The sequence below is a fragment of a genome, unplaced genomic scaffold (assembly GCF_019419815.1).
Source record: "Pyrus x bretschneideri cultivar Hongxiangsu unplaced genomic scaffold, Pyrus_bretschneideri_v1 Contig38, whole genome shotgun sequence".
NCBI classification, from domain to species: domain Eukaryota; kingdom Viridiplantae; phylum Streptophyta; class Magnoliopsida; order Rosales; family Rosaceae; genus Pyrus; species Pyrus x bretschneideri.
The window spans coordinates 4,036,531-4,052,759 of record NW_025999701.1 but is presented as its reverse complement, the minus strand read 5'-3'; the positions used below and the strand labels follow the sequence as shown (position 1 = coordinate 4,052,759).

The 16,229-nt window shown below is 36.6% G+C and overlaps 2 protein-coding genes across 4 annotated transcripts; both read right to left on the bottom strand.

Moving 5' to 3' along the window:
* Positions 1-1,374: 1,374 nt before the first annotated feature.
* Positions 1,375-5,087, bottom strand: LOC103954513 (beta-1,2-xylosyltransferase-like). Of its 3 annotated transcripts, XR_007250819.1 has the most exons (4): positions 4,214-5,086; positions 3,484-3,633; positions 1,887-2,691; positions 1,375-1,807 (listed from the first exon to the last, which is right to left on the bottom strand). XR_007250819.1 is itself a non-coding variant. In XM_009366351.3 (3 exons), exons 1-3 carry the CDS (start codon positions 4,892-4,894, stop codon positions 1,969-1,971), a joined length of 1,554 nt encoding a protein of 517 aa, XP_009364626.2. In that variant the 5' UTR covers positions 4,895-5,086; the 3' UTR covers positions 1,375-1,968. The 3 variants fall into 3 exon arrangements, 2 of the variants coding, with proteins under 2 accessions (XP_009364626.2, XP_009364627.2); XM_009366351.3 differs by having other exon boundaries at positions 1,375-2,691; XM_009366352.3 differs by lacking the exon at positions 3,484-3,633 and having other exon boundaries at positions 1,375-2,691; positions 4,214-5,087.
* A 7,477-nt stretch (positions 5,088-12,564) lies between these two features.
* Positions 12,565-15,541, bottom strand: LOC103954546 (pirin-like protein). Its single transcript, XM_009366378.3, has 5 exons — positions 15,342-15,541; positions 15,166-15,215; positions 14,900-14,967; positions 14,485-14,651; positions 12,565-13,157 (listed from the first exon to the last, which is right to left on the bottom strand). The coding sequence occupies exons 1-5, from the start codon at positions 15,455-15,457 to the stop codon at positions 12,659-12,661; spliced, it is 900 nt and encodes a 299-aa protein (XP_009364653.1). The 5' UTR covers positions 15,458-15,541; the 3' UTR covers positions 12,565-12,658.
* Positions 15,542-16,229: the final 688 nt, after the last annotated feature.

Sequence of the window (16,229 nt, the reverse complement as noted above, 5' to 3'; positions counted from 1 at the left end):
TGTGTAAAAATGGGCACACAATCTTGATTGAAGATTCTAACGCTTTTAATGCTTCTAATTAATTAAAAAAAGGTTAACATAAACAAAAAATATGCACCTAATCAAAGTATCATATAAAATTGTCAAATACTTCATAATTAAGGATTCTACTATAAGGACTCCTATTGGAGGCAATATTCCTTTGGGGACACAAAGATTCCTTTTAAGTCCTTAAATGAGTACTTAAAATTGGTGGTGGGAGTCCCTAAATAGGGACTTCAATTGGAGATACTCTTAAATTCGATTCTCGCCAAATGCAAATTTAAGTCATATTATTATGGTTGGCCTATTATGAGACTTAGTTCACTCCCCCACCTGCTTATTGTAGATAATATCATTTATTCGAAAAGAACAAAAACCTAACGATTATTGTCATTTTGTATTACAATTTGGTGATATTCCTCTTCACTGGTAAGTGAGAGGTCTTAGGTTTGATTCTCGCCAAAAGCAAATTTGAACCATATTATTGGTAGCTCATTGTGAGACTTAACCCACTTCCTCACCCCTTTAAATTCCATATTATTACTAAGTATCGATTCTTGCAAAAGTCGAATTTGAATCATCTTATGGGCTAAGTCTCCCAAAAGCCAACAAAAGAACCATATTATATTATGGGCTAAGTCTCAAATAATATGAATTTATCTTATGTAACACTTGACCGTTTGAAGTTTTTCTTTTGTTGGCTTTTTATATGTAAGCACTTATCACATTGCGTTTGCAACAAAAAAATTTGGGTACTTCGAAGTATCCGGTATTCCGAGTATTTTAACTGTTAGATTTTCATCTTGAAATTTTTAAATAAAGATCTAAAAATTAAAACACCCAGAGTACAGATATTCTAGAACACCCAAAAAAATCCCACCTTTGCAATAGTTTAGGAACAAATCAGAACATATACGTAGATGAGAATTTTTTCCCCTCCACTTACGCACATTAAGTGTTATTTTCAAAAGATATAGTTGTTGCCGTAATTTTTTCCAATTTACTATCTTTGTTTTTTTATTTTACATTTTCCCACTATTTATTTATTTATGTATTTACTTTTAGGCGATTTTAACACTTTCTATTAAAAATAAGTCATGCGACAATCATTTCATTTCAATTTGCTACATTAACTTGTTTGCGGTTGACACCAGAAACTTTTTGCTTCTACCGCTAAACCGGGAAACCGGTGAACCGAATAAAACCAAGTAAAATAAAATCGTAAAAACCGAACCAGACCGACTATATAATTTTTGTCGCATGGGCAGGTCATGATAAAATGTCAACGGTATGTCCCGCACTGTCCATATCACCTTCGAAGACAATACGAGATTAAATTGCTCAATCTAACAATGAAAAAGTAGCCATTTTGGTAGTGTATAACAAAAAATTGTGACTAAAATTCGATACAATCAATCAATCATACAAGTATTCCTCTATTGTACACGAAGATATCGTGTGTGTAACAAAGGACTAGTATAAAAGCAACACAATTCCTCAAGCTGTCGGACCCTTCACCGGAAGAAATGAACTGACAAATACAATGGTTTTGGGTGTCAAGAAAACATACCATACGCAGAGACAATGCAGTCTACGAACTTCTTTATGTCCCGCTGATGATTGTTGGCCAATCTTGCACAATGTCGATGTCCCTTTGCAAAGCAATGCCAACACCTTTAACTTTCCCATACCCTTGTTTTGTTAGCCTCATTCTACGTTTCACAACTATTGGGATTGGAGAGCCAGTCAGAGAGTCCAACAAGTTTGGTTATCTACTCTACCTTCACTAAAATAAGATTCAATCAGCACCGTGCAAACATGGTGGATTAGCATTCTAGAGGAAACGGAAATGGTGGTACAAAAACCAGCACTGAAGGAAGAATTGATTCTCTATCACTTCCACTTCCAGCATGATATTGAGCGGTTTCTGCCCAAGCCAAATAATTTTCAGCACCCGAAGCTTTTCATTATGCCGTTAAGCCTGTCAATAACAACTGGTGTCCTGGCAAATGACCCTTCGAGATTAATGGCATGATATTCCAGCCCTTTCCACTGAGCAATTAATTCAAAATGTGGCCGTTTATACTCACTGCTAATAATCTCGAGAATCACGGTTTTTGGCATTGCAGATACTATGTGTGTGAGACCAGCACCATGAGCACCGATAATAACAGAAGCATCTTGAATGGCCCGGACTTGCTCTTTCATCGACATGTGTGCAAACAATCCATTCACAAGGTTTATTTTGCATTCCTTATGATTAGATACCCAGTTCTTCAGGGCATCAAACACTTCTTGTTCATTGCTTAGCCTTGACTCAACCTTACCATGGTGGCGTGGATGGGCTAGGTAATCTTCACGTCGAACAAAAAGGACGTTATGACCTGAGCTTGGCTTCTCAGTCTGATGTCTATGTACTGGAAATCCAAAAGAGGCTTTAATCATTTCTCCAAACTCTGATATTCGTGCTGTTTTCTGGTCATCAGGGTGTTGCCACAGATCAGGTGCTGATACACCATGACAATTTATATCTTCACTCAGCCCCTTAAAGAGTGGACTCTCATATCCCAGAGGTGAGAGAATAGCATGACGAAAACATACAGGACCACTAAAGTTTTTAGCATATCTAAGGCTAGAAACTAATTCTTTCCATGTTTCTTCCAAAGATGTCTGAAAATAACCACCAAAGAGAGATCAGAAACAGGAAACTTGTGAACTAGCACTTAAGCAGAACAATCAATCACTTTTCAACTTAAGGTGAAACCACATGACCGTTGGATTAGATTTAGTGTTTCTTTGTAGAACTGCATTAATCCACTTTATTCACTACGAAAGAATGTCTTAGTGGTTTTGATTTGTCTAATCTTTTGTGAGGAAGATCTATGAATGATGTACTAAAATTCGTTGAAATACATTACAAAGGGGCTCTACAAAATGGGTGTCAAAAGCGTGTCCCCAGATTATCCTCTATACAAAAGACAGGAAAACTGACAAAGGATTATCCTCTATCCTGAAGATGGCATCCTAACTGCTTTCATCGTGGGGAGAAGTCATTCCTTGTAGAAATGTTTAGTAAGAACAATATTATTAAAACATTTTTCAGACGTTACAACCTTGTTACCTGATTCTGAATTACTGATTAACATCAGAAGTTGACAGTCAGCTCCCAATACAGCCCCTCTTCTATTTATTTTTAACATTTGTATAGTAAGACATCAACTACTGTCACCCGAAAAGAAAAAAATAGATGGACTTTTAAGTTGTTAAAAGAAAAATTGAATGCTTCTTCCTATATCTAAACAAGTAAAAAGATTAAATTTGTGTGCTTCTTTCCTATCAATATACCTCAACTGATGAAATCACTGTAAAAAGTTAATTTACGCCCCTTGAATTGCGTGCACATAAACTGAAAAATGTTACAAAAGGAAAAATTACTCAAACAAGAAAATCAAACCTACGTACCATACAATGGCCATCTAAAAAGACCAAATGAGGTCGATTTGGCAAGCCAGTGACTCTTGAAGCTACATAAGTGCTGTACCAATCCGTGAATGTGTGGAAAAGATTTGCATACTCAAAGCGTGTCACCAGAAGTGTTGGCTCCTCAATCCACTGCAAATACAGACTTGCATAGCAGATTTAGAAAAGAAGCAAATAATACTATAGTCAGCAAAGAACATTAACTAACAACTGTAAGAAGAGCGGAGTTGTAATCATTCTCTCAAAATTGCAACTTTCTTCATTCATCGTTTGAATTATTCCAACACCAAACATTAGCAGATAATTGATCTGCATCCATTTTTCATATGGAACCTCCTCACTATTTGGCAATTAACAAAATGTGTTTAATTCCGCAGATTTTAAACATCAGATCATCACAATGACGTAAACCATCAAAGAAACTCATACCTTTTACAGACCCATATAGCAAATCTCCTAAATTAGAAACTCCGAAAACGAAAATCACACTAATCATCAACAAAATGCAAAGTCAAACCCAGGAAACTATAATCTACCACTAAATTCACACATAGAACTTAACAAATCAAGAGTTCCTCAACACAAAGCTCGAAATTTAAAACCCCATTTACCAAAATCACACTAACAATGAATCACTGAAACCAATTAAATCCTCTAAATCACAATCAACCGCAAAATCTAAAAACAGAAACTAACAAAAAACCCAACAAACCTCATTGCACTGAAACTCTGCGCTGGGCACTATTCGAATGGACCCAATCAGTTCTCTCATTGTGTGCTGATCAATCTGACCTTTTGGCACATACCCATCAAGAGATTCTTGGGTCACAAGCCTTTGATCCCCTCCTCCACCAACCCCATCTCCTCCATTAATCTCAAATGCACCGTTTTGATACTCGGGCAGCTCCTCCTCCTCTCCTCTCCCAATCACCTCCTCCAAAACTTCACCGCCCCTCGACATCTTAATCTTCTCTGGGTCCATCCGGAGCCCCCCTCCTTCGCACACTGAGCTCCTCAAGGTCTCACTGAACCAGCACCTGAACCAACCCATGCGATTGGAGCTCAAATCAATCTTGGGTTTCAAGAGATCGACCCTGGTAGTGAAGCCATTCCCGAAATAAGCCTCGCAGGAGCGAAAGGGGACCTGGGTTGTCTGGGACCAGGGGAGGTAAGAGGGTAAAATGGGCCATGGCTTCGAGTAGCGGTGAGGGCGGCGGCGGTTCTGATCGGTTAAGGGGAGGCGGTTGAGGGAGAAAGAGTGGTGGGATTGGGTTTGGGTTTGGGTTGGAGTTAGTGTTCTGGAGTTGGAAGTGAAGTATAGGAAGAGAGAGACGGAGTTTAAGGCAAATAGAAACAGAAGGATCTTGAGCAGAAGCAAGTTCCTTCTGCTCATGGCGCTCTCTCTCTCTCTCTCTCTCTCTCTCTGTTTCTGAAAACGAAACAGTCTGTGGCTATTGAGTTTCTGGGTCCTCCTCAGGCGTTGCTGGAGAAGAACTCTGCATCGGTTGAGTACTTGGAAGTTAGGCAAGTGCTATTGCTTGCGGGTTTATGTTCTTCTGAAAATTTGGTCTCAGGTTGTTTCGGAAAGAGTAGTTATGTAAATTTGAAGAGTAATGCTAGGAATTTTTTTTTTTTTCTTTTAGACAAATGATATTATTTATACTAGATGAGGGGTAGGCTTAGTCTTGTGCTAGCAATAATGTGGTTTAAATTTGCTTTTGACGAGACTCGAACATAAAACTTCACACTTATAAGTGGATAGGAATACCATAGACTGTAGTACTAAGTGACATGCACGCTAAATTTTGTAAACTAAATGATGTGTCACAAATAAGAAATAAACACGATAATTAATACTTAAGTAATAATATAATCATCAACAACCACATCATTTAATTTTCAAAATTTAATTTAGAACTTTAACCTTCCTGTCATTGGATTTCTATAATAATTGCAGTACTAAGTGGTTGCCTATCATTGGATTTCTATACAAAATTTAGAAAGAAAAAAATTTATTCAAACAAAAAAAAATAGGGTTTTTATTGCAAATTGTGACAGCTCGTCCCACAATATTTGTATCGATAGCATGGAATGACGATTTTGCCCTTGGACGTTAGATGGTGTGGTGGTTTGTTTTTGGTTGGTGACTCAACTAGGACCACAAACACACACACACACCCAAACAATCCCATGACTCCCTCTCTCTCCTCCCTTTCTCAGATTTCTTGATTTTCGTACAACCTGTACAGACAACCCTCGAAAACCCTTCAAACATCACGGATCGAAGATTTGAAGGTTGGTTTTGGACTCCTAGCAAGCCCATAACTCATCCATACCTTTGGTTGGATGTGAAACCTTCGAAAACCCTAATTCTTGCAAACCCCGATTTGGTGCACTGTTCATGCACACCTAAATGTGAAGTTTTTGGGAGATTTTAAGCTTCTAGGGAGCTTTAGAACGTCTTCACGAAGCTCGGAGAAGAAAAACGAGGTGTTTTGGACATCGGGAAGTCGAGTTTAGCGAGTTTCAAGTTTTGGCCGGAATATCGAAGGTTTTTCAGGCGACTTTTGTTGGTTTTAGGTCCCCAATCTACTCGTTGTGAGCTTCATTTTGGTACAAATTTCATGGAATTTGGTTGAGAAATGAAGAAGATATGAAGTTTTGAAGTTTTTCCAGAAATCGGCGAAAATTCGAGTTGCAGACAGTGGCGACCGGCGAGGCTCACCGGAGAAGACGAAGAATATTCCGTCAACTTTGACGGAATATACTAACGGCGTCAGGTATATAAAACGGTATATTCCATTTTTGGACGGAATATTCCCTAACGCTATTAGAGTTTCAGTCCGTGTGCCAGGCACGTGGCAGCGCATGGCCAGCGCGAGGCAGCGCGTGGGTGGTCGAAAAATTATTTTAAAAGTATAGGGATGTTCGTGAGGTTGAGTAGATCACGTTCGTATATTCAAACACCCCATTTGAGCATTGTATGAGAAGTTATTACCTAATATTGGTTATGTGCATTAAATTAACATTTATATAGTTGTTTCGCATATAGGTGAGACCTATCCTCAGGACGAGCGCAGTTAATCAAGGCTCTGGGGCTATGACCCTTCCACATACCAGTGAGTGGGCTTTTGGTTTTCCGTATATACCTATATACTTGAGATTTTTCCCAGAAAATTGAATTAAATGATTATATGTTTTAAAATGCCATGCAAAGTATCTGCCTATTTATTTATGCATTAATAGTTGCATATATTTGTGATTTGGCGCTGTGGACGCTCAGGTAAGTATCAGGTGAGTAGTAGATTGTTTATGGTTGTGAATTGTTGATTATGTGAGATGTGTTGAGAGCTCATAAACCTACAACCCGGTGTTAGTGCTCCCGCCCAGAGTTAGGGCACAGTTCTTCACGTGATGTTCACCTCCCACACCATACGCTCACCTTGGATACAAGTTAGGTGCACAGTCCTGTCGTACATACCACTTTAGGTGGTTCCGACTCGTAGGTGACCGACGATTATTCGCACAGTCTTCACGTGATCGTAGCACTTGAGCGTATTTATTTACACTCAGTTCTGTCATACATACCACTTTAGGTGGTTCCGACTCGTGTGCAAGTACAGTTGTTGAGATGTGGATTTGAGCTCTAGATTCAGCTGTACAAGTCACGTTAGGTGACTTCGGCTGACATATCATTTGCATTGATTGATATCACCTGGCTTTCATATGTTATGCTGAGATATTTGACATGGCATATATGTGGATTTTGCTAATTCGAGTATGGTTTCAATATATGTATATATTCTATTTTCTGGGAAATTATACAGGTTTTACGGAGAGGTGTTAGAACTTTTGAGAATGAAATGATTTTGAAAAGCTTTGTTTTTGCCCACTCAAACTTTCTGTTTTGCGCCCCTCCAGGTTTTAGGTAGAAGTGCTTTGGTGGCTCACGAGGATTTTGACGGTGGTTCTGACAAAACAACACAAATATAGGATCACCTTTAGGTGTTGTATAATTAGTATTCGTCATGCTGGACTGCACTTAGGCTACTTATACTCTGGTTGTGTTTATCACATTTAATCTCGCACTAGCATGTTATCTTAGCTAGTACTGCTATTAGTTTAGTTTTTATTTATTCGCATTTCTATTATTATTATCGCTTCCGCACTGTGCACATGGCTACGTCACCCTCACATGACGGCCATCACACCTTGATTTCAGTCGGGGCGTGTCACAAATGGTCCATGCAATTTACCCTTACCATCAAGATGGTCCTTAAAATTGAAAATTAATTAATGTAGTCCCTGAAGATAGGTGTCGTAAATCATGTGGTCATTCCCTCACAATTCTGTTAAAAATTTCGTTAAGTGTTGATGTGGCATATAAATGGGCCCCACAAAATTTATGGGTTTTATATCACAAATGATTCCTGAAATTGACTCATACCATTAAGATTGTCCTTGAAATTGACCCATACCATCAAGATGATCCCTAAAATTGAAAATCGATGAATGTAGTCCTTGAAAATAGCTATCACAAATCAATATGATCATTCGGCCACAATTCTGTAAAAAAATTTGTTATGTGCTGATGTGGGTTTAATACTTAATTAAAAAAGTTGTCTAAATACCTTTTTGCACATTAGATTTTTTTTCCCCTTGTAGTAGGACTTACTCTGGATAGAAATCCCTTCCATAATTCTCAAAGGCACAAGGCTTAACCAAGGCCTAAGAGGGGGTTTGGAAATGCCTAAGAGGGGGTTTGGAAATAGTTTTCAACCAACAATAGATGCACCTCGGTTATAACTTCATTATCTCACGGTAGACCTCGCTTTCTTTGAGTCACTAGACCATTAGAAAAGCGTCGAACAAGCTCTCCAAGATTAAGGTTGTGAGGATGTTGATCGCCTAAATGTTAACGATGATGTCTCAAAAGTCGTTGCCAATCAGCCAAGTTGTCACCAAAGGTGATCTCAATCCAGGTTCAATTTGGTGAATGGTGTCAAAGTGTGTAAAGATGGGTGTATTGAGATTTTTTTTTAGAGAATAGAGAATGAAGGAGGTAGAGGAATGTGGGCTGGGATTGGGGTGATTGCAGGACTGGGTTTTTGGGTTCACAACTTTTTATTAACTATTAAATTGTTAAACCTATTTGTATTTTTTTAAATTTAATTAGATTTGTGTGATCCATTTATGTGTCACATCAGCACATAATATAATTTTTGACAGAATTGTGACGGAAAGATACCATTGATTTGGGACACTCGATTTTCAATTTTAGGGACCATTTTGATGTCGTATGTCAATTTTAGGGACCATTTTATGTGCCACATCATCACTTAACAAAATTTTTAACAGAATTATGACGGAATGATCATATTGATTTGCGACACCTATTTTCAGAAACTACATTAATTGATTTTCAATTTCAGGAACCATTTATGATAAAAATCCAAAAAATAATAATTGGATTTCTATGTTAAAAGATAGATTTCTATTTTCAATTTACATTTATAATCTTTATTTTTTTAACATTTATTCTTGGAAAAAGTAATCTAAATTTCTAATTATATGGTCATCTAAAATGTGTTAGAAAAAAACAAGGTTAACTAGGTAAAAAATGAATTCAATAAATTAAATAATTGATTATGGCGATCCACCCATATTTGGGTGAAAGAACCCATATTAAACTCCATGATTTGCAAATGGGCCTTTACCGAAATGGTGGAAATGTGTTGAGCTCTTATATGACGACGTGGGTTCGAACCCTGTCAATATTAATCTAATAAAATCTATCGTTTGAAAAAAAAAAAAAAAAAAAAAAAAAAACTCTATGATTTATCAATTATGATAAACCAAACATTTTACCTCCTTTCTAACTTTTTTGTTCTAAGACAATAATATATTTACACCAAAAGCGTAGGAGAATAAATTATTAGCGAACTTACCATTTTCGATATTTGAACTTAAGATTTTTCACTGACAAGTGAAGACATATCACTAAAGACTTATTTTTTAGCTACACCCCCTATAACTCGATTTTAATCTCACTTTACTCCATGTAACTCAAAAGTCGCAACTTTACTACTCGAAACTCAAAGTTCGCTCCACTTTGCCCATTGAACCTCGATTTTGATCCCATTTTGCCCTCTAAAACTTAAAAGTCGTCTCTATAAAACTCAAAATTTGCTCCACATTGTCTTAGATCTATTAATTTCTTATGTAGATTTGATTTGGATGCGCCAGGCTAATCAATTTCTTTCTTATTTTTTTCATCTCTTCAATTTCTTTTAAGCTTAATATTCTCTTATTGTTGGATGTTAATGCATAATGGGGATTTATAATCAAATTTATTGCAAATGTGATATAGTCTCAGGGAGGAGAGAGTCTACAAGTCAAATGGAACAAATTTTGAGTTTCAGGGAGTAAAGTAGTGACTTTTGAGTTCCAATGGGCAAAGTGAAATCAAAATGAAGTTCCAAGAGGTGTAGCTAAAAATAAGCCTATCACTAAATTGTAGTGCTAAGTGGCTACCTCCCTTCGAACCTTAATCTAACCAGTATATAAGAGCAACTCCAACTATCCACACACCCCTTGTTAATTTCTATCCTTTGATCTTCTTCAACTTATCCAATCCGACAGTTGAAAATTAGAAGGATGTGTGAGAAGTAAAAAAGAGTGCGTGGATATCACACCTCGTACACTGATTGTAATGACAAGGGAGAGAAGAGGGAGAGGCCACCTCAAAGCCAAAAATATCATCCTTACATGGAGAAACAAAGTGCTTCAGCACCTCCCACCCTCTGCCCCCTCCAAGTTACTTTCTCAAATAGTTTGATCACCTTTTAGAGTTATCACCTAGAACCTTTGGATTTGTGGAGGCGAAAATCCCAACCGGACGACCATCAAGACACCTATAACTTTGTAATTGCGAAGAAAAGTTGTGAATTACTTGCCTTTCGTACCTATATTTGTCTTGTACAATATGCCCACTAGCAGAGCCAATGTGGGGACATTGGGCTCCCTTGACCCCAATAGCTTTGTAACTTATCCCTTTAAAAAAATTTTGACCCTTTTAACAGCACTGCAACAACACTAGCAATGGTTGTGTGGCCCACAATGGCCAACAAATATTGACCCAAGTTGGGTCACCCAACATGGAACTAGTGAGCCCACATGTAACCTCTTCGGCCAAGCAGCAACAAAATATAAGAAAATAAAAAATAATTTTTAATTAATAATTTTTCTATTTTAACATTGAACAGCTGCTCCACCACCACACATTTGAGGTTTTCTCTATGAGCGAGCGACTCCACCATAGCACTAGCGCTGTATCCATTCAAATTTCAAGTTTCTCTGTTCATCAAGTTTAATCAGGTACCTCCACTCCAAGTTTCCAATCATTGACAATTTTGTTATCTTAGATTTATTGTGGTTTTTAGGGTTTCATTCCATTTCAGTTATGAATAAAATAAGGATTAGGTTTGAGAGTAATTCCAGTTTTTCATTCAATTCTAGTTTAGAATTAGGTCTGAGAAGGGCAAAGTGTCATCCTCGTATCCATTTATAACATCGGGCATGAAAAAAGTTCTTGAATGTAGTATAATTTAGCCAAATTATATATTCTTTTAGTGCATATGCAAATATGCTCATGATTTGTTTATTCCAAATTTTATTAATTATATAATCCCTAATTTTCCATTAGCCAAGCCTTGAAGACAAAAATTGCCTAATAGTGTGTTTTATTGCTTATAGTTTGATTGAGTCAATTATTGTTAATTTGATCAAATTTATATTATGTTGTTGATTCTTTTTGGTACTATTTAAAACAGTTATAGAGAGGTATTTTAAGAGAAAACCAGCCGAAGATAACCTCTTACCCTCTACAACGGATATTCTTGAAAGCCCAGATGACTCATTCTCAACTTTTAACATTGAAAAGTTAGTTCGTCTTGCTCAATTTTATCCAAAAGATTTTTTTGATATGGAGCTCACACTTCTTGAAGATGAACTGAAGAATTATATTTTTGATATGTGTTTGCATACTGAATTTTTTGCGTTGAAAGGAATTAGTAGCCTTGCACAAAAGTTGGTGGAGACGAATGATAGACAGTATCCCTTGGTGTACTTGCTAGTGAAATTAGCATTGATTTTACCTATTGCGACTGCTTCAGTTGAAAGAGTTTTTTCAGTGATGAAAATTGTGAAGGATCCACATCGTAATAGGATGGGTGATCAATGGTTGAATGATAGTTTGGTTATGTACATTGAGACAGAGATATTTGATTCTATTGATAATGATGTTGTAACATGACGTTTCCAAAATATGAGAACACGTGTGGACAATTATAAATAAAAAGTATGATCGATGTTTGAAATCTATTTTTTGATCTCATTGTCTTAAATTCCTAGCTCCACAATATGCCATGGATATTTCTTGGAAACAACATGAAGACAAGATTGGGAAACCACGATCTATGTCGCTTTGCTTTTTGTGTACTTTAATGCATAATATTCTTTCTTAGTTGCCTAGAAAACTTGAATTTAAAATTGGAAACTTTCATGAAAAGGACTTGAGTTAAGTTTATTTTAATAAAAAAATCATGTTATAACTTTATTTAATGAAAACAAAATTAAATATTAATGAAAAACCCTTAAATTTTTAGGGTTTAAAAAAAATAAAAAATAAAAATTCTGTTGTCCTCATCATTAAATAAAGTTAGTGAATGGTTTTTTATTTTATTTATTAAAATGTAAAGATTTGAAGTTATATTCACTAGTTTTCCTTTTAAAATTTTGTGAAGAAACTCTAAGAGGGTTGGTAAAAAATTGGACCAAGAGGGCTTAATTGTATTGTTGACCAATGTTAATATCATCTCTTGTGAACAGAAGTACTCGCTTGGTTACTTCGATCGCACCCTTTCTAATGGATTTTTCATGGACTTTTAGATGCTTATAATTTGACCAAGGGGGCTAAATTGTATTGTTGACCAATTTTAAAATTTGACCAAGAGGGCTTAAGTTCATATCTCCTGTGTCTTGGAAGTCCTTTGTGGCCCAGAATTTGATCTAATTAATCAACTACTTTTATTTCCATTTAAAGGAAAAACCCAACAACAAATAAATTCTCAAATAATACAGTAACTAAAAATCAAGGCTAATCAAGCAAATGTCCAGATCTCCAATGTCTAGCCTTCTCAAATCCATTGACACAATTGTCAAAATCATCAATGGTCTGGTCAATCTCTTCCTGACTGTTCATCACAAAGGGGCCAAATTGCGTTATAGGCTCCCCCAAAGGCTCACCTCCAACCAAGATAAATCTTAGGGTTTTCGAAGACTTGTTCCATGTCTCCAAGCCATCCCCAGATATTCCAAGAAGAAGAAGGTGGTGGGCAGTCACAGGCAAAGATTTTGAACTGCCAAAAATCCCCTCCCCCTCCAACACATAGACAAATGCATTCCATGATGTTGGTATTGGTTGTTCCAAGTGAGCTCCTGGTTTCAGTGTGAAGTCTAAGTACATGGTTGGGGTCCTTGTGTAAATTGGTGACTTTGTTCCCAAGGCTTCTCCTGCTATCACTCTAACTTTGATCCCATCTTTTGAAGCCTCTGCAACGTCCTTGCTCAATAGTTCTTGATACTTTGGATCAATCCTGTGTTAATTTGCACAAATTACGTCACGATCAAACAATGATAATGTTATTTGGACTTCATTTACCGATTAACTCAATGTAATCAATAAAAATAGAATGCAAGTAGCAACACCCTTAAAGCTAACTAATTGCAAAGGATATATGCTAATTGATTGTAATTTGAAAGGGACTTTCTGCCACGTTTGGTTTGAGTAAAAACTAAAAATTCCGGGGACAAAAAAGCTAGCCAACCACTATAAAAGTCTTGACTCTGTGTGTCGAATCTTATCCAAATTTCCCAAAGTACCATGGAATATGAGTAAAAAGGCCCATGGTTTCACAGCATCTAAGATATTTTAGGTTGGTATGCACAAAAATACACAAAATGTGCGCAGCAATCAAAAGCACTTTTAGAAAAGGATAATATCCTATGATGACCAACATATGATGATTGCACATGCTTATGTAGAAAAAAATTCCAATGTATTTAGAACACGAAATTTTACTATATGTTATTAATTTATGGATAATATTAGGGAAATCAAACTTGCAAACCAAATGATACGTCATTAATACGAAATAAAAACGTTAATTAATACTTAAGCAATAATTCAATCATTAACATCAACATTATTTGGTTTTAGAAATTTGATGTCTTTAGCATTATTTTTAGATTATTATACAAGTGAAATAATTTTTTTTTTTTCAAGTGCCACTCCACTTATACAACGACATATGTCTTATCTGTCCATGTTCTGGGCATAATAAAATATCTCTCACTTATTTAAATAGTTGGAACCTTGTCACTATCAATCCTATCTATATAAGTACATAATGTTCTTTAACGAGACTTAGATAATCAAATAATATTTATGTTGTCAATTGTAACTAATCTTATTTTACACGGAAGAGGATCTTCTCCTGAGCATAGGATGGGGATTCTTCTGACCACAAAATCTGGGCCGTTCAATTTTAATCCAACGGTTGTAATTATTATAACTTTTTAAGGAACCCCCTGTTTAAAGCCGTTGGATTAAAATTGAACGGTCTGAATTTCGTGATTAAGAGGATCCTCATCTTGAGCTCAAGAGAGGATCCTCTTCCATTTTACACAAACTAACTTAGAAGGTATTTATAGATTCAATTGTTACACAATCGTCATTATACTGTTAAGAGTATCTGGAAATAAAAAGGGTCAAACATATAATGATTATGAGGCTTATAATGTATGATGCCCAGATGACATCAAGCATATGTCATGCAGCCAAACCATACTAGTTTGTTAGCACATGGTCGATGTGTCCAAATGAATTAATAATTAAGGTAGGTATGGGTAATGTATACATACATTTTATGCTTGGAGGAGAGGTTTATCCACAACTGTAAACCCTTTTGGGTTCCCTGGGCGGCGGGCATTTCCGAGTGAAGGATGCCTCTTCCGGCGGTCATCCACTGTAGGTCACCGGCTCCTATTGTCCCTTTGTGCCCTTCAAAATCTTCATGCGTCACAGCTCCCTAATCACCCCAAAAACAGCAATTGCGTTCAACTAAGGTAATTAATTAAGTTCAGTACTCATGAATCCCATTAGTCAAAATAACAGGTGGCTATTTCACTGATTAAGGTAATTCAGATGCTAATCGCGAAAAAAAAAAAAAAAAAAAAAAAGACAAGGTTTTGGAATAAATAAGAAATGGGTTAGCTGGAAATGTAAATGATACACCTTTCCAGCACAGAAAATGAATATAAATAATGGTTTCTATACCTGCAACATGTAGGTCACTGTCTCAAAACCTCTGTGTGGATGATCCGGGAAACCAGCAGGAGCAGTAACTGCAATTGCAAGAGCAATATTAGAAAATAATTAACTACATATGGAAACAAAAATTAACAGTTTTCTTTTACGGAATGATATTGGGGATGAGAATTTTTTTTTATGAAAAATCGAACATAAGATATCTGACTTACAAGTTGAGATTTATAGATCTACATTCAATAAAGAAACATGGAAAGATTAACAGAGATACCCACCTGAGAACTCATCCAAAACAAGAAAAGGATCAAAGTATTTCAGCTCAAACCTGCAAAGAACACAACACCCCATTAATTCAGACATCTCAAATCCTTCAATAGATCTTTCATTTAATAATCTATGAAAAACAGGCAGAAACTCTACAATCTGGCTTTAGAACTCAGTGATCACTTACCTCCCTATGCTCCTTCTAACAATGGCTCCAACTCCTTCAAGCTGAGGCCTCGCCAAGAACTTCCTCACCACAACACGAGGTTTTTTCAGGACACTTGAAACTTCCTTCTCAGGCATATTTTATCAGTCTCTAAAACTTTGGCTTGAAATTTGAAAACTGCTGCAAAATAATGTGAGGACAAATGAAAGATATTTGCAGCTCTATATATAGTAGTAATGAGAGAGAGAGAGAGAGAGAGAGAGAGAGAGAGAGAGAGAGAGAGAGGTGTATTTTTGGAAGGTCAAAGTGAATTGTTATTGGCGGCCAATAAGACCAACATGGCACAAGTTTGCTTGAGCTCCAGGGACTTTATGATACACCTCTATAATATGTATGACCTCAGTATGACGTTGTAGTGATGTTGGGGAGCTAAGGATTGAGGTTTGGGGAACCTTAGCTGTTTTACATGAGCGCCACACCTCATCATATGGTCAAATGTCAATGCCACTATTTTAGGTTTTGAGGGAAAAAGAAAGAAAAGACTAATGGCTTATGGGATCCCTGGGTCATGCTTACGCATGCTTTGTATGGTTGAATATATTGTGGGGGACACGCAATTTCTGGGAACAAATCTTTGATGTAGGTTCATAAGAAAACCATGGCCATGTATCTTGTCTTTCCATTAAAGAACCTTCCTACGAGGTGATTCTGTTCTTTCATTGAATTTGAGGGTATATTGTTAGCTTTCTGAGATCGTATAGTTGATGTAGATGTAAATTTCTTCCTCCTTACTCTTGAACAAAATTGCACCTACAAAACAAATAACACTTTAGGTCAAGGTCAAGAGCTTCACGCGCCCACAATGATTTTTTTTTTTTTTTGGGGGGGAGGGTTCTGATGCCAAAGTTA